The sequence below is a fragment of the Choristoneura fumiferana genome, chromosome 30, assembly GCF_025370935.1.
Source record: "Choristoneura fumiferana chromosome 30, NRCan_CFum_1, whole genome shotgun sequence".
NCBI lineage: Eukaryota > Metazoa > Arthropoda > Insecta > Lepidoptera > Tortricidae > Choristoneura > Choristoneura fumiferana.
The window spans coordinates 5,632,701-5,657,212 of record NC_133501.1 but is presented as its reverse complement, the minus strand read 5'-3'; the positions used below and the strand labels follow the sequence as shown (position 1 = coordinate 5,657,212).

At 38.9% G+C, this 24,512-nt stretch overlaps 1 protein-coding gene across 1 annotated transcript; it reads right to left on the bottom strand.

The window, feature by feature from the left end:
• Positions 1 to 1,537: 1,537 nt before the first annotated feature.
• On the bottom strand, positions 1,538 to 24,374 carry LOC141444423 (uncharacterized). Its single transcript, XM_074109974.1, has 13 exons — positions 24,125 to 24,374; positions 21,436 to 21,555; positions 20,248 to 20,463; positions 17,300 to 17,398; positions 15,630 to 16,518; positions 11,148 to 11,383; positions 8,999 to 9,132; positions 7,842 to 7,938; positions 7,077 to 7,192; positions 6,136 to 6,247; positions 4,632 to 4,733; positions 3,049 to 3,180; positions 1,538 to 2,483 (listed from the first exon to the last, which is right to left on the bottom strand). Exons 1-13 carry the CDS (start codon positions 24,227 to 24,229, stop codon positions 2,391 to 2,393), a joined length of 2,451 nt encoding a protein of 816 aa, XP_073966075.1. The 5' UTR covers positions 24,230 to 24,374; the 3' UTR covers positions 1,538 to 2,390.
• Positions 24,375 to 24,512: the final 138 nt, after the last annotated feature.

Here is a 24,512-nt window from a genome sequence, read left to right as displayed (position 1 = left end):
AACTAGATTGGAGTAAATTTTAATTCAACATTGATTCCCGTGAATTTATGGTTGCGTTTATGGCAAAATGCATGAGAAATAATGACTCGGAAAGTTCGTCAAGTTCTGACGACATCTCGCTCATCTGTCATCTGTCATGCCCACTTTGACCCATCTATATTCTGGGCGTGAGCGGGACGCGGTCGACGACCGCGGGCTTTAGGTGGAACGATATTGCGGGCGTCACGGTCGCTGCGGACGTTTAGTGGAACTTACCCAATGAGTGGCGAGACAGGCTCTAAACAGAGAGGCTCGGAACCGGTTTATAAAATAGCGGTAAGTACCAGTTTATTTCGGTTTAACTCCGAAGTTTCATAAGAACGCGAACGTTTTAAAGAACTTAACTATAACCTAAATAAACCGGTTTATTCGACGAGTGACAGCTGGCCGGCCGGCGGCGGGCGGCGACGTTTATCCTGCGCCGAAATAAACCGGTTTCTATTGTTCTAAACCGGTTAATCTGACAAGAACTTTATGGAAATGTTCCCTTAAAAACCGGTTTAAAAATAACGGTTTCGCGAATGAAACCAAAAGGAAATTTAACCGGTATTAGAGCCTTGCTAAATAGAAAGATATTTTTTTTTAACCCAAGAAACTACCCAATTCTTAGGAATTCCCGCGGGAATTTGATAAAACTTCGGAATTTTAATTCAACTGCCGCTACGTTTTCCACGAGCGAAGCGGTTAAGGGTTTAGAAAAATAAAATGAAATTAAGTATCAGTCCATTTTATTTACAAAAAAATACTTAATAAAAAAAAGAATGTATAGTAAAATTACATATTTTGTCTTTCTGAACCAAAAGGCGGTATCTCAAAAAAACACGAGTTTATAAACCCTGTGAAGCTACACAGTTTTTTTGAGATACCTCCTTTTGTTTTTGCAGGGCAGTAGGTATTGCATGTACCTACATTTTAGTGTCTTTGTGACATATTCAAATAAAGTGCAGATTTTGATTGCGTCGTTCTAAGGGTTCTAAGGCCTCCTTTTTTTTAAACAGTGAACGTCCTTCGGTTGATCATAATTGGGTAAACATTTCAAATTTACACGGATAATATGGTGGAACCTTTTAATAATAAACTTCACTATTATTCCCTTGAAGCAGTGGTGGCCTAGTGGTTTGACCTATCGCCTCTCAAGCAGAGGGTCGTGGGTTCAAACCCCGGCACGCACCTCTGAGGCTCTGAGTTTTTCGAAATTCATGTGCGGAATTACATTTGAAATTTACCACGAGCTTTGCGGTGAAGGAAAACATCGTGAGGAAACCTGCACGAACCTGCGAAGCGATTCAATGGTGCGTGCGAAGTTCCCGATCCGCACTGGGCCCGCGTGGGAACTATGGCCCAAGCCCTCTTGTTCTGAGAGGAGGCCTGTGCCTAGCAGTGGGACGTGTATTGGCTGGGATGATGATGATTATTCCCTTGACAAAAATATGGGATGTCAACATGACATTGAAATTGACGATCAACTATTCACTGTTGCGGTGGTAACGTCTAAAAGTATGATTTTAACCCCATAATATATTATTTTATGGGGTACAAATCCACTAAAACTTAGGAGTTGTGGCAGTTTTATGGCAATACCATCATGGCTCATCTCCTAAGCATGCTAGTAGTATACATTGCAAACATTGTTCTAGCAGAGTGTATCGCTGATGTCTCCTGGGTCACGGGGCAAAACCACGTCGAACCATTTGATTCCTGAGCCACCGTAGAACGCTCTCACAGTAAGTGTCATCCCGCTAATCTAATAAATGCGATAGTTTGTAAGTCTGTTTGTTTGTTACTTCATCATGTCCAAACCGCTGAACCGATTTGGATGAAATTCGGTATACAGATAGTTTGTGTCCCGGGGAAGGACATATGATAGTTTTTATCCCGGAAAATGCCATAGTTCCCGCGGGATAGTGAAAATCGAACTCTAAGCGGACGAAGTCGCGGGTAGTAGCTAGTACATAATAAATTCACTTGTCAAGTAATACGGGTGTTACTGACTTTTTCTACGAAAAGGTTCCACAGTGGCACGATTCAGTTGGTTCGAGTGTACACTAAATAGGTAGTTGATAGACCCGCAGACATGTTTGTGCATGAAGTCATTTTAGCAGTTGTCTGTCTTTTTACTAACCCCCGAAGCAAAAAGAGGGGTGTTATAAGTTTCGCTGTGTGTCTGTGTGTGTGTCTGTGGCACCGTAGCTCTTATACGGGTGGACCGATTTGAATGCGTTTTTTTATTCGAAACCAGTTTTTCCAGCGATGGTTCTTAGACATGTTTCATCAAAATCGGTTTAGCCGTTGAGATATTGAACTTTGAAGTGACAAAGTCGGGGTTCTTCCAGCTTTTTGTTGGTTGTGGCCTAAGGCGGCCCCGGCTGAGGCATCGCGAGAGGTATCGGCATTCCATCGTTTGACTTCTTTGCCTTCTTCGACTTCTTCGGTTGCACCTTCATCTGTTAAAAAAACATCACGTCATCATAATTGGGTAGTTTCATTATACCGGATGGCCAAGTGGTTAGAACATGACTACGAAGATTGAGGTCCCGGGTTCGATTTCCGGCGGGGGCAGATATTTGTATGATTAATACGAATGTTTGTTCTCGGTCCTTAAATGTTTAATATGTATTTAAGTATGTATATATCTATATAAGTATGTTTATCCGTTGCCTAGTATTCATAGTACAAGCTTTGCTTAGTTTGGGACTAGGGACCAGGTCAATTGGTGTCAAGTGTCCCATGATATTTATTTATTTACTTGCTTTTGCACGCGGCTTTGCCCGCGTGGAATTCGGTTATCGCGCGCTGTTCCCTCCGGAACTGTGCATTTTCCCGGGATAAAAAGTAGCCTGTGTCTCTCTCGGGCCCATTAACTATCTCTATGCCAAAAATCACGTCGATCCGTCGCTCCGTTTCGACGTGAAAGACGGACAAACATACACACAAATACACAAACACACACACTTTCGCATTTATATTATAAGTATGGATTTTATTTATATACACCGCTTCTACGCTCACCTTATAGTGGACCTCCCGGATATGCCTGTATAGGCTGGAGTACCAGCCAAAGGCGGCTGTACACTGCCCGCACTGGTAGGGGGTCTCGCTTGTGTGCATCGCCACTATATGATACTTGAGCTTCGCTGCGTTCTGTAATTTAAAAAAAATGAATAAAAAACCGGCCAAGAGCGCGTCGGACACGCCCAAAATAGGGTTCCGTAGCCAGTAAGAAAAAATTAAGTAATATTTTTCTAAGTATTTCGTATTTTATACGGAATCATCCAAGTATAGGTATATTTTATTTATACCTTAGGCTGCTATTTACTCTTAAACTACTAATAATTCTCAAGCAAATTTAGCCGTTATAGTTTTCCTTTTAAGTTTGATATACCATCCTAAATTTTTACAAATTTTTTCACCAAGCGGTTTAGATTTAAGAGGGGGGGGCGCTCGATTTTAATGAAAATTTGCACTTTAAAGTTAAATATTTCGCAAACAAATCACTAAATCGAAAAATTTTTAAAAGACCTATCCAACGATATGCCACACTATAGGGTTGGACGAGAAAAAAATCACCCCCACTTTACGTCTATGGGACGTACCCTAAAAAAAATATTATTTAATTTTTTATTGTACTATTTCGTCGGCATAGTTTACATATATATCCGTGCAAAATTACAGCTAATTACAGCTTTCTAACATTGATAGTCCCTGAACAGACATGGCGAAACTATAATAAGGGTTCCGTTTTTGCCATTTTGGCTACGAAACCCTAAAAACCTTCTGGCTAATCATGATGATATTGATAACTTAAAAAACCGGCAAGAGCGAGTTGGACTACGTACAAATTTGAAGATTTATACAGAATGGGGTCAAGCACCAGCAGATGTTCCTACGCACCGACTTCCGGCTCGAGGGTGTGGTGTTCCGTCGTTTTAGGGTCACGACGAAGACGACGTTCAAAATCCCTAATACTTGTATCGAAAATACAAACTGAAACATAGATGCACAGAAAAACCAGAAAAAGAGACCAGCGCTGGGAATCGAATCCAGGTCCTCAGCATTCCGTGCTGCGTGCCATACCCCTACACCACTGGACAGGAGTACAGACACGAATTTCTCCTAAGCAGCTCATATCTCAGCTTGTTTGTTTCATATTTAGTCACTTAAGCAGCGACACTAGCGACATCTATGTTTGAAAATCTCTTTGATAGTCTCTTTTTCTGGTTTTTCTGTGCATCTATGTTTCAGTTTGTATTTTCGATATGGATTTTACGGAATGACCGTAAAAGTAACAAAATTAGGAGTTGAAATAAAAAATACAAAAATACTCCAAAAAACAATCTTAATTATTACTTGCGGTAAATTGTAATTTTTTCTAGTTTTTTTTTTGTTTTAGAACAAAATTTTACAGCACATTCTATTTTTTTATTGTAATATTGTAATTTTTTATTGATAAATAAATACGCTAGTCTTTTGGACATCGGGACAGAATAACAAACAAGAAAAAGTTGATTCACCTAAAAAGTATTTTCTCCAAAAAATAACGATTTAACAAAAAAAATACTTCGAAGATCAGTTGGTCAGATACAGGGACTAACCTGATAAGACTTCCCGCAGACGTGGCACAAGTTATCCTTTTTTTCTTTGTTCCTGTGTACATTTTGCATGTGCACGTAGAGCGATGTGTGGCACTTGAACGGCTGAAACAAAAAATAAGTAGCAAAAATAAGTTTTTTGCAAAAAAAAAACTTTTTTTCCCCCAGAGATGTTCCGGGGGTGTTTTAATTACTTCTTCTTACAAAAATGGCTGGACGGATTTCGATAAAATTTGTTACGCAGATAGCTGGACATCTGGAATAACATACAGGACACTTTTTATCCCGATATTCCCTCAGGATAAACTCTCAAAATTTCAACCGCTGGGTTTAGTTAGTCATTAAATTTTGGACAGTTCAAGGACAACTCTAGTTCTGTTGTACATACTTAGTACGACAATGTCTAGCCCACGATATCAATTTTGGGAATTCCCAGGGGATTTTTTTTTAATCCCGGAATTTATTTCAATTTTTTTTGTGTAGGTACTTATGTAATTTGCGAAATGCGAATAAACGTTTACTATTTCTATTTTCTATATTTTCAATTGCAACTACCAGATCGAAGATTTTACGCGTGCGAAGCCGCGGGTAAACTCTAGTTGTTTATATTTCATCGACATAGATCGCAAAGTAACGTAAGGATTCCTCATAAGGAAGCTCAAAGTCACTCAACGGGCTATGGAGAGGGCTATGCTCGGGTTTCTCTGCGGATAGAATCAGAAATGAATATCCGCGTTAGAACTAAGGTTACCGAATAGCCCTAGAATTGCGAAACTGAGTGGCAATGGGCGGGGCACATTGCTCGCAGGACTGATGGCCGATGGGGTCAAAGGGTTCTCGAATGGCGTCCGCGGACGGGAGACGAGCTGTCGGTAGGCCTCAACAAGATGGAGCGACGACCTGGTTAAGATCGCGGGATCGCGGTGGATGCGGAAAGCACAAGACCGGTCTGAGTGGAGAGCCTGGGGGAGGCTATGTCCAGCAGTGGACGTCTTTCGGCTGACATGATGATGAGATCGCAAAGTAACCCCTGATTCAATAAACTATGTATATAATAAATTCTTACTATATTATTTAGCATTAGTATTTTGATGACATCACTCCTCTAATCCGTATAATGAATAAATAAATCAATTATGTAATGAAATATTATCAGAGTAAAATAGTTTAAGGATTATCATTTTTATACCCCATCAGGGTATCGTGCACCTACTATTTAATAATATGTCACCTAATTTAATGAACATGATTTATAAATGAATAAATACCTTCTCTTTTTTTTATTCCACTGGATAGCAAATGAGCAAGTGGGTCTTGCAGATGCGTTGCCAACCTAGAGCCCTAAGATGGGATACCTCAAGTGCCAGTAATGTCACCGGCTGTCTTACTCTCCACGCCGAAACACAACAGTACAAGCACTGTTGCTCCACGACAGGATTAGCGAACAAGATGGTGGTAGCAATCCGGGCGGACCTTGCACAAGGTCCTACCATGAATAAATAGATACCTTATTGCAGAGCTGACATTTAAACTTGATCTTTTTTAAATGCTCCCAGTCGACGTGGTCCCGCAGTCTCGTCTTGTTCACGAACTTCTTGCCGCACTCGTTGCAAACGAAACTGTAAAATAAACATTCCAAATTGTATATTCTGTAAATCTGTCTCTCTATTACTTCTTCGCACTTAAACCGTTAAAAAGATTTTTCACTTCTCATGCTTGTAAAGATCGTGTTTGTGCTGTATCTAGGCGACATAAAATGACTTTTTATGCTCTAGTGCATAAAATAAAATCTTCGTCTAAAACCAACTGAAGACCAAGGTAATCAGGTGTCAACAGCCACAAACAAAAAAAAACTGTGTATTTTTAAAATATTTAATAATTTATATAAAACTAAAAATCATTCAAATCAATCGTAATAAATCAGTAAAATTAAAAAAATGGAATTATTATAATAATGCATAAAAAATAAAAGGTACATAGAAAGTGAATAATTGTTTCCCCTGTTGCTATTTCATTTCCTCGCCATCGAAGTGAAAAGCAGAGTGTAAAACTCGATCATTAAACCCGTTTTCCCCTTGACTTGTCCATCCACCCTCGCCGTACCAGCTCGGGTGGCTATATGAACGCCTCGGGTAAAATGGCTCGTTTTATGCTCTCGTTGTACAATCTACTATTGATGAAATTTGTATGGAGATAGTTTGGACACATTCTTAGTTAAAAAAAATATTAATCTCCATGTACTTATCTCTCCCCATGTTCATGTACCGATCCGTATGTGTATGTACCCATCAATATGTCCATTTATACATTCCTGTGTGCAAGCATCCATCCCCATAGCACCTGAACTCTCTCTCTCTTACTTTCTCACTTCTTTTTTAAATTCATTCTCTAAATTGATCTGTATTTGTCCATCGCTACAGCCATATGTGTGTCCGTCCGCGTCGGTACCTGAACTCGCTCTCGGAGACGTGCCGGCGCGACACCCGCAGATGCTGCCGGTAGGTGGCGACAGAAGCGAAACGTTTGTCACACAGCTCGCAGTACAGTTCGCCGTCGTCTCGGGCCTGAAGACAGACAGACCGACATAATAAAAAAAACCGGCCAAGAGCGTGTCGGACGCGCACAATATAGGGTTCCGTAGCCAAATGGCAAAAAACGGAACCCTTATGGTTTCGTCATGTCTGTCTGTCTGTCTGTCCGTCCGTATGTCACAGCCACTTTTTTCCGAAACTATGAGAACTATACTGTTGAAACTTGGTAAGTAGATGTGTTCTGTGAACCGCATTAAGATTTCACACAAAATAGAAAAAATAGGTAGGTAGGTAGGTATCTATGCATGGATAGGCCTTCAAAAATAATATAGAGGTTAAGCTGAATAGTTTGCGCGAGAGACACTTCCAAAGTGGTAAAATGTGTGTGCCCCCCCCCCCTGTAACTTCTAAAATAAGAGAATGATAAAACAAAAAAATACATGTACATTACCATGCAAACTCCACCGAAAATTGGTTTGAACGAGATCTAGTAAGTAGTTTTTTTTAATAATACGTCATAAATCGTAAACCGCAATTTACCTATTCTTTGCCAATGTCTAATGTTGTACCTATAGATAATGGTACGGGACCCTTCATGCGCGACTCCGTCTCGCACTTGGCTGCTTTCTTTCACATGACGACGACATACGGACTTATTACTATCGCTGTAAAAGATGCGTACCTTATGGGTTCTGAGATGCCGTCCAAGGTTCGATTTCCACTGGTACACCTTCCCACACCGGGGACACGGGTATCTGTTTTGTCCTTTATGTAGTACACTGAAAATACATTGTACACCTGTTATACAACATGTCTCTGGGTCAATCAAAATTGTCTGGTTTGTTATTGTGTTCCGTTGTCCAAGAGACAACAGTGACAGAGTTTCTTAGAATAACTGTTACATAATATCATTTATCTACATGCATATCATAACTTCCCTATTATATGTTCAGAAACGACTATCAAATGACTATTAAGAAACCTGGTATCTGCGGGTGCATCTTAATGTTCACATTAAAGTACAGTGCATCTTAATGTTTACATTAAAGTATCGGTAATACTTTTTTTAACAATGAATATCTGTACATATTGTAGAAAACTTATGACATGCATGTAGATAATAATTATTATTCAAAGTCAAAGTCAAAGTCAAAGTCAAAGTCAAAATACAGGCCATATCGAACATATTATAGAAAACTTATGATATGCATGTAGATAAAGTTATGTATGCGGCTATACATAATTAGGCATTAAAACACTCGTGTGATCTTATTATGAAACGAGCCGAAGGCCACACTCGGCCACACTCGTACTTTAATGCCTCTCATTATGCACCAGCCACATAAATAACTATTACTAACGTGCTTAGGAGATAGTCTATAATATAGTGGCTTTGGAACTACGATAAAAGTCATATAGAAAACATATAGAAACTCATGGTTTTAAAGAGTTACTGAAAATTTGACAGCTGGCCACTGATTTGAACGAGTCCTGACTGTTGAACTAAGTTACTTATGATAACAGAGTTGTAGACAACTAGACTAATTACCCGACTTTTTTTTATTCGACTGGTTGGCAAACGAGCAAGTTTAGGGGTTCCGGAGTCACAATGGCAAAAACGGAACCCTTAAAATGTGTGTCCATGGAGTTCCTCTAACTCCACACTGTAAGAGCACACACAAATCCACCTATCGCCACCAGTTTAACCTGGTATGGTGAACAGTTGTGGTGCTCTGAAGACGACCTTTGATTGAGTTAGAAACGCGTCAGATTAGAACATCCGTCCATCTCGTTGGGTGGACGTCCTACGCTGCGCTTGCCTATCCGTATTATACTCACTTCAAATGATATCTGTATGTTTTTCTAGAGCTAAACACTTTGCCGCACTCCGTACATTGCGGTTTCTCTGTTAATACTTCTGCACGCTTTACTCTCGTTACTTTTATAGGCACGTCCTTCTTTTCTATATTTACCTGAAACATATTTAACATTTAAGTTGAAGTGGCCATGGTCAGGTCATATACACCGTGTTATTTTTGATATCCGTTAACTTTAAGCCTTAAAGTTTAAGGGAACAATCTACAGGTCAAATGAAGTTAATCTCTCTAAGACAAAAGATAATCAAGAGTTAGGGGCTGTTTCACCATCCATTGATTAGTGTTAACTGGCGGTTAGGTGTGATGCCGTCTCTATTTGTTTTGTTCGAATAGACGGAGACGGCATCACATTTAACCGTCGGTTAACGCTAATCAATGAATGGTGAAACAGACCCTTAAGCTATTTTCCTGCTAACAATTAATTATCAGGTAGTTCATAGCAATGAACTGAGTCTGCCGAAGTTAACGGATATCAAAAATAACACGGTGTATATAGCATGGAGAACAGATGGCCGTTGGGACCGAAAAGCTTTTGAATGGAGACCGCGGATCGGCAAGGGAGCGTTCAAGTATTACGTAACGCAATTTGGGGGGGGTCTTGTAAAACGTTACGATGCGTTACAAGGGCGGGAAAGGGGTAGGGGTTTCAAACACCACGTACGTCACAGTTTTTTTGTAACAAGTACATACTATAATGGGAAGTGAGAAATTCGCATCATCAAGATAGAAAGAAAGAAAGAAAGAAAATAATTTATTTATAACAGCAATTACACAGGTTAGGAAAAATAACAACAAGAAGTGTTGCCGCTATAAAAAGGTCCCGGCTACGGCTCAGCATCAGCTGTTGTCCTTGGTCTGTAAATGCTCTCATGCTGAATTGCTAGTGTGCCTTTTTTTTTCTTTATGTGACTGGATGGCAAACTAGCAAGTGGGTCTCCTGATTGTAAGAGATCACCACCGCCCATAAACATCTGCAACACCAGGGGTATTGCCAACCTAGAGGCCTAAGATGGGATACCTCAAGTGCCAGTAATTTCACCGGCTGTCTTACTCTCCACGCCGAAACAACAGTGCAAGCACTGCTGCTTCACGGCAGGATTAGCGAGCAAGATGGTGGTAGCAATCCGGGCGGACCTTGCACAAGGTCCTACCACCTGCCAATGTGCCAAATAAATGCCAACTTAGTTTGGAAAACAGCTAAAACAAGCTAAAAGAATCGTATTGAAATTGTTATTTGGGTGTTACGTAACGTTTAGGAAGGGAGAGGGGGCACAGAAAAATGTTACGGTGCGTTACGTATTACTTGGACGCCTCGAAGCGTAGCGTAGGACGTCTACCAACGAGATGCACGGATGACCTGGTTAAAGCCGCGGGGTCACGGTGTATGCAAGCCGCTTCCAACTGAAACAACTGGAGGACCATAGGGGAGGCCTTTGTCCAAACAGCGCACGTCCAAAGACTGATAATATGATGATAATGATGATGATAATATCCATTGTACGACTGAAATAGTAGATTGATAAACAAGGATTGTAAGTTATCAATTACACCCAAGGTATTTAGGCGCACGAGCGGGCAAAGCGAGCGAGGGTGCTTATAGTTCGCGGGTGTAATTGATAATTTACACTCGAGTTTAACACTCTACTTTTCATCACAATTGCGAGGAAATAAAGAAAAACCGTGATAAATGTTTACGCAATTTGAAACAGAGCGGAAGAAAATTTATCGCGACAACCTTTTGTTTTTTTAATGGCCTCGCGCTCTTTGGCTTTGGCACATTCAGCCAGCACTGGCCAGCAGCATTATGCCAGCATGGAGGTTTGGAGGTAAGTATTACGCATTACAATCTCCTTGTTTACCAGTTCGTGAATAGAAATGAGCACCATTCGATTTTTTAATTTACTTACATCCCTAAAGATGTAAATCGAATTTACAACACAGATTTCAAGTTAAATGCAACCTCCTTTCATAGCTTAAGTGATGAAAATAATATTTGCAACTAAAACCACAGCTTGCATATCAGTTTCGTGTCAAACCGAAACCGTCCTCAAGGGGGTAGTGTACTCGTATATTAGCTGTTGATTCTCCAGAATAACTAAAATAAATCATACCTTCAATTGTGTATTGTGTTCCGTCTGTATGTGTCCATCAAACGCCACTTTATCATCGAAAAGCAGCCCGCACTTGGCACATATAAAGCAGTTCACTTCTGCTTTACTTTCCGAAACATCGCCCTGTACATTATCGGCCACATCATGTTTATTATCATCCACATCCTGTACATTATCGCCTAAAGGTTCTCTGTCACTGAACCCATCTGAGATGTCATCGAGCGATTTCAATTTTTCTTTTTCTTATTCGCTTTTAGTTTCTTCTTCACTTTTTTTTTGCTTGCCTGTAACAATATTTTAAAATTACATGCTTATAGGTAGTCATTCACGATGACGCGTGCCGTGGTTCTTATTACAATGTCATTAATAGCTTATTTTGACAAAATCACGCGTCTTCGTAAAAGGTCCAAGTTTACTTTATTCTGTGAGATTAAAACAATTTACCTACGCTTGTACATTAAGTACTTCATCACAGTATTACTTTATTCTGTGAGATTAGAATTGTTCCACAATTTACCTACGCTTGTACATTAAGTACTTACCCATCACACCGTATCATACATTAAAGGCTGACCAGGAATATAAAAAACCTGACGCGAGGGCAGCACTTCTACGTTTTATATTGCAACATTCTTTACACTCACTATACGATACCTACCAGTCATATTGACAACGGTGTCGGTGTTATTTAAAGGAATATTTTCTAATCCCTCAGACTGTTTCTATGACAAATACTTTCATACATTGTAAATTATTTTCCTTCCAAGGCTATGGATAATCTTCGGCATTATGACGCACAAAAACACAAAATAAAACTTTAAAATACCACGAGTAAACAACGTTAAACTTTGACAGCAATAGACAGATGACATTTTAATTTAGTGTTACCAGTGCAAGATTAGCAATATGGCGAGGTTTTTTATAATTCTGGTCAGCCTATACATACATACATAGGTATAGGTATTAGCGGGCTATTTTCCACAACTCGACATCTAGGTGCGCCTATTTTGCATGATATGCTTAAGGTCGGCAGCTCCTCCCGCCGTCGACCCACCAGCCACAGTTTGCCATGTTGCTGCGGAGATGTTGGGAGTCGCTACCGCCTTTGGCTTTGCACCTCCCTGAGCTGGCGCTGATAGGGATGTTCGATATCGATTCGATTAATCAATTAATCGATGTAAAATTAACGAGAAGTCTCGATAAGACGAGAATCTAATCGATAATTTTACACCGATTAATCGTTATTTGTTAATTTTTTTTATTTTTTTTATAGTGAAATAAAATGGGTGACATTATTTCCCCGCCGTAAAATACCAATATGGAAATACCGACATGATATTTGGTGTACACACCCATAGAAACTCTTGTCCGTTTGACACCAGTTTGTACGGGCGAGTACACTAAATATCGGGTTGGTATTTCCATGTCGGTATTTTACGGCCGGGAAATAGTGCCACCCCATTTTATTTCACTTAAAACACATTTGAACTGTAAAAAGTTTGAATTTCGCACCTAGAGTGTGCCGTACCTCATTATAAAAGGCGGTGTAAAACGCGGGAAAGCGGTACATCTGGCAACACCGTAGGAATGTTCGATATCGATTCGATTAATCGACTAATCGATACCATGATCGCCCTTAATCGATTAATTGAAATCGACACAGTTAAAATAATCGATTATCAATTAATCGATTATTTCGCCATCGATTACCATCCCTAGGCGCTGAGCCTGTATTGTTGCTTGCAGTCGACATGGGCGACTTCGGTCCAACTGGTTACCCAGCCTTCCCTTGGCCGACCACGGACTTACGTGGCTTGGTGTGTGACGGTCCCGCCTTGGCAGCAGTGCCCTCGCGTACATACATACAGTCAGCGTCATATAGTAACGTAGCAGTCAAGATCACCAAAAACTAGGAAACATCCAAATGGTCATTACAATGACTCAGTTAAATCGTATATTTATACGAAAATACAAGCTGAAACATGGATGCACAGAAAAACCCAGAAAAAGAGACCAGCGCCGGGAATCGAACTCGCGTGCTATACGCCTGCATCACCCTTGTACTACTACCATGAGTTTACAGTGACCGTACTCGATAGCGACGGCGTAAATTATTTGTAGAGGCGCTGTACAATTCTCCATACAAATAATTTACGCCGTCGCTATCGAGTAGGTCACTGTAAACTCATGGTAGTGGTACTGGACAGGAGTCTAGCCACTAATTTTTCCTAAGCATCCACATTCCAACTTCCTTCCATTAGTCACTTAGGCAGCGACACTAACGACATCTATGTTTTAGCTCTCATCGAGAGACGTTAAACATTCCTTCAGTCAAATCGGTCAAATTGTTCGAGACATCCAACGTGTACAAATGTACCGGAGCACGCCCAAATACTTGGTAACATTCAAGTCGGTGTTAGTACCGTAACTTCCACACCACCACTGGTAGCGAAGCAGCCAAAGTATCCAAAAGTATGGGACACACTAGAAAATTGAGCTTTATTTTAAACGCTATAAGTTTTAATCTCGGGTTGATTGCGCAATAAATTAACGCGTTATAAGATTCAACATGGCCTGACGCGTTTCAAGCTAAACTCTCTCTTCGAACTTTTTGTTTTTGACAATCACCGAGAAGAGTAACAACTTGTCAGTGATGGTTTCATCTCTTTCATTTGGACCCTGAAGGCTTTTTTTCTCATGTTTCATTCACACTGTCAGATTTCATAACGGCTCAAAAAACCCACTTTCCCGAAATGTACACTTTCTTGCACTTTCTCTAAAAGTGCACTTTCCGCAAAACGTACACTTGCCCATTAAGGGCACTTTCCTCGTAAGTGCATTCTCCCAAAAAGTACATTTTACAAAATGCACATTTTCCCATAATGTACATTTTTCTAAAAAGGCACACATAACACAAAAAACTTTAGGGAATAGGCTATTATTTAACCTTTTCCACGCCAACGACCCATCATCAAGTTGTCACATCCATGGAGTGCAAACATCTTGGCTACCTCTTTTTCTAATTTTAGATGAGGGATTTGAAACGGCTCATTTGGAAAAGTGTACCATCTAAGAAAGTGCTCTATTTGAGAAAGTGCTCCATTTGAGAGTGTACTTTTTGGGAAAGTGCTCCTTCTGAGAATGTGCTCTATCTGAGAGAGTGTACTAATTAAGATGCGCACTTTTTGAGACAGTACGCCTTTCGAGAAAGTGATCCTTCTAAACAAGTGTACCTTTAGAAAAAGTGCACATTTCGGGAAAGTGAGTCTTTTGAGCCTAAGCCGTAGGTGATACTGCAATACCACGTAACTGTCTTTTTCCATAAGGTTTAATTTTGGCTGTTAGTTTATTTTAAGTTAAGCCTTGTGGAAAACCGAGTGCCTTTTCGCAACGTAACGTTTGGCAACCTGTTTCATTTCGCAACATTTCATTTCGCAAACTCTAAAACTGTAAATATTTCAGGATTTATTTCAGGGCCATCGTGTAGAACCCTTTAGGTTAGGTTAGTTTTATAAAAATCCTGAAACACACAGTTTCAGAAATATTAAACAGTTGGGAAATGAAAAGTTGCGAAATGAAACAGGTTGCCAAACGTTATTCGCCGAAACATTAGTAAACCGTGGAAAACAGCTAGACGAGATAATGCACTATCACCGACGATGTTTTAACTTCAACTTTAAATAAAATTGCCATATACTTTTTCCAGTATTTTTTTATTAAATAACTTACTTCCTTAAAAGAAAACCGACTGCAAGTGTGGTATTTTAACATACATCATTAAATATCACGAAAACTAAAAAAAAAAAAAAAGATCCCTTTTAGGGATAAGTTCGCCTTTGTACTCTTTTGTTTTGTTGTTTTCTTTTTGTATTATTTTTGTGTTTTATGTACAATAAAGTATTTACATACATACATACATACTAAATTAGGTCAGATCTTAATCTAATTTAAATGGGGCCACATTGTAATCACCAGCTTTATTAAATAACTTATTTCCTAACAAAACAACCGACTTCAAATGTGGTATTTTAATACAGATCCTACTAAACCCACTATTATTATAAATGTGAGTTTGTGAGGATGTTTGGATGTTTAGATGTTTGTTCCTCAATCACGCAATAACGGCTCAACGGATTTACATGAAACTTGGCGTACAGATAGACAAAGATCTGAATTGCGTAATAAGATACTGGATATCCCGGTAATTCGTTCACGTGGGATATTTTAAGTTTAAACAAGAATAGATGGCACTGTCCAAGAACTGTGACGTATCTCAGCTCTCAAGATAACTTCGTTTGCAATCAATAGATGGCGCTGTGCGAGCGAACGATGTCCTTTCAAATTGTTACCGTAATATAACCTTTTTCAGGCCAAACTCTAATACATTTATTTATTGCGTTTCCATGGTAACAAGAATCGTGTATACTGTTATCGTTGTATAGTTCAAAAATTGCACGGGCATAGGGAAAAAAAGCTAAAAACGGGTATATCCACCCTCAGCAATAATTACATCACTAAGCCTTTGACGCATGGATTGCACTGCATTGTAGCAGTAATCACTCCCTCTCAAAGATTCCCATGTGTCAAAGACATGTTTCCGCAAAGATGCCGTATTTCTCACTTGAGTGTTATCCCATACCTGCACCATTTTTCCCCACAAGTTTTCGATCGGGTTTAAGTCGGGACTAAGTGGTGGGAAAACTATTTGTTCCAAGTCCGTCGTTTGGCTCAGATAGTTACGTACGACCCTACAATTGTGGACAGAACTATTGTCTTGGGCAAATTTAATTATTTGGCCTGGGTAAAACACTTGGGCTGTGGGCAGCAAAACATCATCAAGAACTTCTTTATACCGCAGTCCATTTATCCGCCCACCAACTTCAACCAACTCTCCCGGTCCGTCTTGGGACATCCAACCCCAAAACCCGAGTGTTATTCGTCCACTTCCATTATTGGACAAACCATTTCCTTCTTCGTACCTAGTATTGCTCATTCTCCACAGACACAAGCGACCACGACTAGATAAACAAAACACTTTTTCGTCTACGAAAATAACGTTATCGAAATTGTAGTTTAGATAATTTTGTGCAAATTTTAAACGCTGCGCTTTCTGACTCGGTGTAAGTGCAGGTTTTTTCGCCGGTATTCTATGATGTACACCATTCTCGCGAAAACGACGTCTTATTGTGGATCGTGACACCCCGAATTCTGTGGACAGATTGCTTGAGTTTACAAAACGATCGTCCCGAGCTCGCTGCACTATTCGGCTGTCTTCGTCCATGGTTGTTCGACGTGGCCGTCCAAACACCACATAATTTTTAAGACTTCTTTCCTTGTTCCATCTTTCCACCCATCGATATATCGAATTTCTCTAAAATACACAATAATATGGTTAAGTACCTAATACGTATAATTTAGGGATTGATATTAATCTAAATGAAAACATATTTTACAAGCTTTTATTTAGTTTCACCTGTCCCGTTGTCTGTCTGTCTGTAATGGAATCTTGCAAGTTAAATTTGACCAACTTTCAGTAGTCAGATTGACTTGAAATTTGAAATACTTATGTATATCGCGTGACAGTACAATAATCTTGTAGTGACATCCTGGTAGTCCAGCCAGGAACGTCTCCGCAGGACGGAACTCTTCAACGGTTAATAGCATCGACTTGAAATTTGGTATGCATATGTAGTTTGGGTGACAATGCAAGTAAGGTCATCAAAAAGTACAGTCGGCAAAAAAGCTTGTATTAAAATGATTTTGTTATGGTTAGGTTATTATTAGCGACTGTTTGATATTTTAGATAAGTAATAACTAATGAAATGACACAAAAGTTTAGTAGTCACTTTAAAATTAAAAAAAGTTTAGTATCTAATAAGCGAGACTGAAAATAAATAGGTGTGGTTATTTTATACGAAACCAGCGGCCCACCCCGGCTTCGCTTCTATAAATAGAATCGCATCCTATAAACCTTCCTTATGAATCATTCTATTACTGAAATCCGTAGCGTAGTTTAAAAGATTTAAGCGTATAGACGGCAGGAAGTGACTTTATTTATACTATGTAGAGTAGACTAAAGAAACATACCAATATTCGATCTCTGAAATAAATATCACTAATTTATAACGAGAAAGAACAGAAAAGCAACTTACGCTTATACCCAGATCGTTTGATATCTCTGTCACAGACACACCTTCTTCTTTTAACTGAATAATTTTGTACCTCATTTCTTCGCTTATACCGTGTGTTCCCTGTAACACGAGCAAATAATCAGTTCAGCGACTTTTTAAAAAATATATATTTAATTTTTATTACATTATTACACTTTAAAGTTTATTCGAAGAAGCAATGTAAAGCAAAATGCTTGATGTTTGTAGCGTGACAGGCGACGTCAGTTAGGTTCTAGGATGGCGTACATTGATGACAATATTAAATTTGTAGAAAAAGTGAAAATCTAGACTATTATTTTTAAAAGTCGCTGAACTAATGTTGCTTAGTTTGACGAGTAAGACCTATGTTTTAATAATTTGCTCGTGTTACAGGAAACACCCGTGTGTTCGGCTCAGGCTCGTTCTGTCTGTTTCCTAAAATGTCTGCTTCTCAAAATGGCCTTCTTCCTACAAACGTCTCTTTCCTAAAATGTCTGCTATTTTGTTTCTTATAGGCTCTTTTCTAAAATGTTCGCTTCTTATTACGTCCATTTGCTTCCTATAATGTCCGCTTGTTACGATATCTAATTCCCACAATGTTATGTTTCCTATAATTCCACTATTTGTTTTCTACAATGTCCGCTTCCCATAATCTCGTGGCAAGCTTTTATATCATATAAATTGTAAAATGTAATGAATTGATGGGGTTTGTTGTGGATAATTTAAAGTTTATTTTCTTCTTTTTAGAGCATTAATTTAAATTATTTGAAGTCAGTTAAAATGGTTACAATTATTTAAGATGAAAGTTGTTGGAAATTGATCCTAGATATACCTACTATACATATAACATTATAGAAAGCAGTCGTGTTATAAAACTGACAATACTAGAACCAGACATCTTAGGAAACTGACAATGTGGGAAGAAGGCCATTTTGAGAAGCAGACATTTTAGGAAACAGATAGAACAAGCCTGAGCCGTATGTTCATTCATAATTATGGCTAGCCGATATTATGGTAATCAAATTATATTAAAAATTCTAATCTTTAACCACGTGACAGTCCGGGTTTTTTTTTAACTACAAGGTTTTAAATAAAGAAGAAATACTGAGACGTAAATTAATGTTTACTCATTCAAATACTATTTATAAAACAATAGCATGTAATTTATGATTTAATCACAAAATCAAGGTTAAACTTAACGACACTAAAGTATCCACGGACGGTTTGAAGCATTTTGGTTTTGGATACCATGGTACCGTCGTCTCAAGTGGTTAAAGACTTTGGTTAAAGTATACATTCAGTATACAGTATTGGCTGCTACGCTACCAGTGGTGAAGTGGAAGTTTAGGTACTAATGTCGGGTGGAATGTTACCACGTATTTGGCGACTAGCATGCTCCGATATATTTGTACACGATGGATGTCCAGAACAATTTGACCGCTTCGACTGAGTCACTGTTAAGGTGCGACCAAACCGCTGCTTATAAAACGGTGACGGCACGGAACCGCAGTGACGCACCGTACGCGCACCGTTTTTATCGCATGCTCTCCACGCCGCTGCTTAAAATACGGAATCGCAGTGACGTGCCGTAAACTTCAGGTCTTTACCGAACAAAAGTCGTGACGTTTACGGCACGTCACTGCGATTCCGTACCGTCACCGTTTTTTAAGCAGCGGTTTGGTCGCACCTTTAATGACTATTTTAGATGTTTCCAAGTATTTGGTAATATAGACTGCTATATGTATGACGCTGACTGTACATAAAATCACGCCTCTTTCTCAACTGTGTCCATCCACTTGCTACGATCCTGCAGGGCTACTACGAAACTCGAACTCGAAGTTCGTATCGTACCGTCCCTCTCGCTCTCGTATTAAACAGTATAAGTGTCTGAGGGCCCGCACGGCACGAACTTCGAGTTTCGTAGTAGCCCTGCTGGCATACACTATCATACCATGACCGTAGTTAATAGGAACGTGTCTGGCAAAAATATATTCTTTGTATCGAAAAGTATGAGACTATAAATAAATATAAATATCACGGGACAATTCACACCAATTGACCTAGTCCCAAAGTAAGCTTAGCAAAGCTTGTGTTATGGGTACTAAGCAACGGATAAATATAATTACATATATAGATATAGATGCATACTTAAATACATATTAAACACCCAAGAACCGAGAACAATCCTTCGCATTTTTCATACAAATATCTGCCCCGACACGGGAATCGAACCCGGGACCTCAAGCTTCGTAGTCAGGTTCTCTAACCACTAGGCCATCTGGTCCTCAAAACTATGATCCTCTCCCCTCTCCTCTGGAACTGATTGCCCCTCTCAACCACTCAAAGGTTAACTGGTAGAGATCCTTTAAGGGGATCCCATGCCCCAATGACCTTCGATCTGAATTCCTTAGTTTTCTAATGATTTTTGTAGCTTAACTGCTCGCTAATCCTGCCGCGAAGCAGCAGCGCTTGCACTGTTGTGTTTCGGCGTGGAGAGTAAGACAGCCGGTGAAATTACTGGCACTTGAGGTATCCTATCCTAGGCCTCTAGGTTGGCAACGCATCTGCAATCCCCCTGGTGTTGCAGGTGTCTATGGGCGGTGATCTCTTACCATCAGGAGACCCACTTGCTCGTTTTTGCCATCCAGTCGAATCCATCCATCCCAGCCTATAGATATACGTCCCACTGCTGGGCACAGGCCTCCCCTAAGAACAAGAGGACTTGGGCCATAGTTCCCACGCGGGCCCAGTGCGGATTGGGCACTTCACACGCACCATTGAATTGCTTCGCAGGTTTGTGCAGGTTCACTCACGATGTTTTCCCTTGGTAAATTTCAAATGTACTTAATTCTGCACATGAATTTCGAAAAACTCAGAGGTGCGAGCCGAATAAAAAAAAAAAGGTCAAACCCCTAGGCCACCACAGCTTATTGCAATAAATTGGTTGTTACCTTTTTAGCTTCTTTCTTTTCTTCAACCTCGAACCCTTTCACAAATGTGTCTTCGCTATGTTCCAACTCTACTGTCTCGGTCTTGATGTGGTCCATGGGCATCAAACTCAGCTCATACTCGTGCTCCGCCTTGACCTCTAACTCTGGGTAGTTTGTTGGTGCCATCTTGTGAACGGCGAGACGAGGTTGCTTGCAAATAGTGTGTTTCGGGGTGTTCTGAAAATATACAATACAATACAAAGACTCTTTATTGTACACCAGACATAGAAAGTCCAACGCTTGGAAAACAAATATAAATTATTATTATGAACTTAAATTATATTACGAAGTCAAATAAAATACAAATGATGTAAACATTACAGGAGCAATGCTTTACAACGAATTTATTTTTACAAATTTATTTCTAATAGGTACCGCGATTCAGTAACATGATAATTACGTGGAAAATAATGACAGATTTGTCAAAAAATATATATTTTTTATAAAATAAGTGACACAGCATTCACAAATAATAGAGTTAAGTATAATGAATATGTATGTAGTGACTGATTTGATTATGAATAAGCATACTTTGTAATAGTGTCTATTCTATAGCTATCTGCATTCAAATTATGAAGATATCATAGATCGACTTATCATTATATTTATTCAGTATGTACTGCTGTGCTAACGGTACTAATTAGAGATGAAACGGATAGTGGTTTGGCTGGATACCAGATACCGGATATTCGGCCGTTTTACGTACAATTAAATTAAGCTAATTCGAACATGCGCGATACTCCGTGCAGGTTGCAACTAGTAGAGTATAATTAATTAACTTAGGGGCTGTTTCATCACCCATTGATTAATTTTAACTGACGGATAAATATGATGTCGTTTCTGTTTGTTTTGTTTGAATAGACGCGAAACGGTATCACATTTATCCGTCAGTTAAAATTAATCAATGGGTGGTGAAACAGCCCCTTAGAATAATAAACTGATGTCAATAATTGCAAAGCTCATAAATAAATGGTAAATACCAGTTTTTAATCATGACTATAAGTTTTTACCATCCCGTATCCGGCCGGATAGTACGCAACTATCCGGTATTCAGCCGAATAGTAAAATAAGTGGCCGGATACCGGATACTAGCCGGATGTCCGTTGCATCTCTATTTCGAATGGTATTCTCATCTCGGTTTTATAATACCTGATGCAAGTGCATCATCAGCTCCCCGTAGCTCTGCTGGATCTGAGTCTTGAACTGCTGGAAGCGGGACAGCGTCGCGCGGCATTCCCAACACACACGCACACACACATTGTCATACGCCTGGAAACACAATTATGTGTTACAGTCAAAACTGTTTATAGCAACACCAGTTAGGACCTAACTGTTCCCAACCTTTTCTTGACCAGGGACCACTTTGATTTGAAAGAAAGAAAGAAATGTTTGTTTTGGCTCCAAAAAGTACCACCTAAAACTAAGACTAGAACTAGCACTAAAACTATGTTACTAGGTGACACGGCAGGATACCAAAAAGGGTCTCCACTCAGCATGTGTTGCCGCACATTATGTGCAGTAACGCTGGTTTTCTGTGGAGCCCAAACGTTAAATAAACATGTATGCATGAGCCAGTTCCTTCAGTTTCTTCTTCAGTTGAGTTGGTTTCTTTGTTGTCGGGACTCGGGAGGGACCACTACGTACAAGAAAAGTAAAGTGAACCAAACCAAAAATAAACTTTAATGAAAACCTCAATGTAACAATATTACTATAGTGATTAGAAATTTGAAAGTGTTTGCGGACCATATTTTGGCTCTTGCGGACCACTTAACCTAACTGTTAGGGTTAGGTCAATCAACTTTTTAGTGTAGCTGGTTGCCATGGTAACATCTCCTGGGTCACTTATTAAAAGTATGAATTTATAGCGCAACAAACTCTTTATTAAAGTATGATTTTATGGGGTACAAATCCACTAAAAGTTAGGTTGTAAAAGTTTAAAGGCAATTCCTTCATGGCTCATCTCCTAAGCATGCTAGTAGTAAACATTGCAAACATTTTTCTAACAGAGTGTATCACTGACGTCTCCTGGGTCACGGAACAGAATAACAACACTAAAAAGTTGATTGACCCTATAACCACATATTGGATGTAGCTAAAAAGTCTCAACACAATCTTATATACCAAAAAAACCCGGCCAAGAGCGTGTCGGACACGCCCAAAATAGGGTTCCGTAGCCATTACGAAAAAATTAAGTAATATTTTTCTAAGGATTTCGTATTTTATACGGAATCTTCCATAGTTTAGGTATATTTTATACCTTAGGCTGCTATTTAATAGTAAAACTACTAATAATTCTCAAGCAAACTTAGCCGTTATAGTTTTCCTTAAAAGTTAGATATACACACTACCATCCTGATTTTTTTTTAATTTTTCCACCCACCGGTTTAGATTAAAGAGGGGGGGATGCTCGATTTTAATGAAAATTTGCACTTTAAAGTTGAATATTTCGCAAAAAAATCAATGAATCGAAAAATCGTCTTAGCAAATCCCAAATGGTTTTAAAAGACCTATCTAACGATACCCCACACTATAGGGTTGGATTAGGGAAAAAAAACACCCCCACTTTATTTTTTTGTTTTTTTTCGTACCATTTTGTCGGCATAGTTTACATATATATCCATGCAAAATTATAGCTTTCTAGCATTGATAGTCCCTGAGCAAAGCCGCGGACGGAGAGACAGACAGACAGACAGATGGCAAAACTATGAGGGTTCCGTTTTTGCCATTTTGGCTCCGGAACCCTAACAACACCCTTTGAAAACATAACCCTGCCCTGTTTCGTACACCAGACTTCCTTATATTCTTAAAAAACTATTATTATTTTATAGATTGATTATACCATAACTTATATGTAGCAAAAATTAACTTGCCAGACATCTTGGAAACATTATTTATAATTAATTTGTTAGTTATGTATGAGGAGAAATTTAAGTTAAACATTGTATTTTGTTATTTTGTACCGAAATATATTTTCATCTTATTTAAATGTATTAAGTAATGAATATCACATATCATTTTCATTTTTGGACGAACAGATAGCCCAAGTGGTTAGTTAGAGAGCCTGACTACAAAGCTTGAGGTCCCGGAATCGATCCCCGGTCAGGGCAGACATTTGTTCATAATTTAATGTTGGTTCTCGGGTCTTGGGTGGGTGATTAGAATATTATGTATTTTATCTAACTGGCCAGTAGTAAAAAAGTCATTGAAATCAAGTATGAGTATGTATTTATCGGAAGTGATGATAAGATAATATTGATATAAGAATAGAAATTTATAGATAAATGGGTTAAACTACATGTACTACATATTTTGAGTAAACATTTTGATAAATAAAATAATATATAAAATCTAATATAGTAACATTATGAGCAAGTCTCTGTAGTTACAGAACAGGGTTATGTTTTCAAAGTGACGGGCATTTGTCAAAGCCTTGTTCATTAGGACCAAACATATTTAACAATCAAATATTGCTGTCCCTGCGATGTCGTTATAAATGGTTTTGGCTGTAATTATCAAATTGGGATTGCTAAAATATAACATTTCATCACATAATAAATAAGTAAATTTTGAATCAAATTGGATATGTGGTTCAAAAAAAGTTCTTTCTGAGAGTTTTCAGAAAGATCAGGCACCATTTAACTACCAGTCAGTCTCGGAACACAACCAAACAGATTTTCTAATCCACAATAACAGTCATTTCTTTGTAGTGCACGACGACAAAACAATACGAATTGAAACTGAATCGCGTTCGAAACTACAGTGACTTTAACATCAAAGCAGCCAGAACCACGCTCAATCTTTACCCAGTACACTTAATTAAGAGAGTAAATAAACTTACATTTATTTCGTTTAGAATTTGCGAATACAAACTATAGAATTCAGTTTCTCCAATAAAGTACAGATTTCGACCGGAACAGAGACAGGCTGTACACAAATCGTCCATTTTTAACTAAATAAATAATCCCTGGTCTAATTCTGGTTGTGATCATTTAGAAAATAGTTAAAATTATCGATTATTTTTCAATGTTTTGTGTGAAACATGCACCAAGCTTGAGCGTCTTCTTTGACATTTCTCGGTTGACAGCCAAGCCAACTTTTTTTATCTCTTTTTTTGGATGGGTTTAGGAAGGAAGCCGAAACCATAGATGATTAACGTTTAGTGTTTTTCATCCAAATATAATTATCACCAATGTGCCAGTAAATATTAAACAGCTCAGCATTTAAAG

Excerpts from the sequence above, each read along its gene's own strand:
- LOC141444423 (XM_074109974.1), bottom strand. The coding sequence starts at position 24,229 with ATGGACGATTTGTGTACAGCCTGTCTCTGTTCCGGTCGAAATCTGTAC. Across the intron at positions 16,519-17,299 it reads CAAACGATCTGGGTATAAGC|AGAAATTCGATATATCGATG; the intron begins GTAAGTTGCTTT and ends TGTGTATTTTAG. Across the intron at positions 3,181-4,631 it reads TCTGCGGGAAGTCTTATCAG|AACGCAGCGAAGCTCAAGTA; the intron begins GTTAGTCCCTGT and ends TTTAAATTACAG.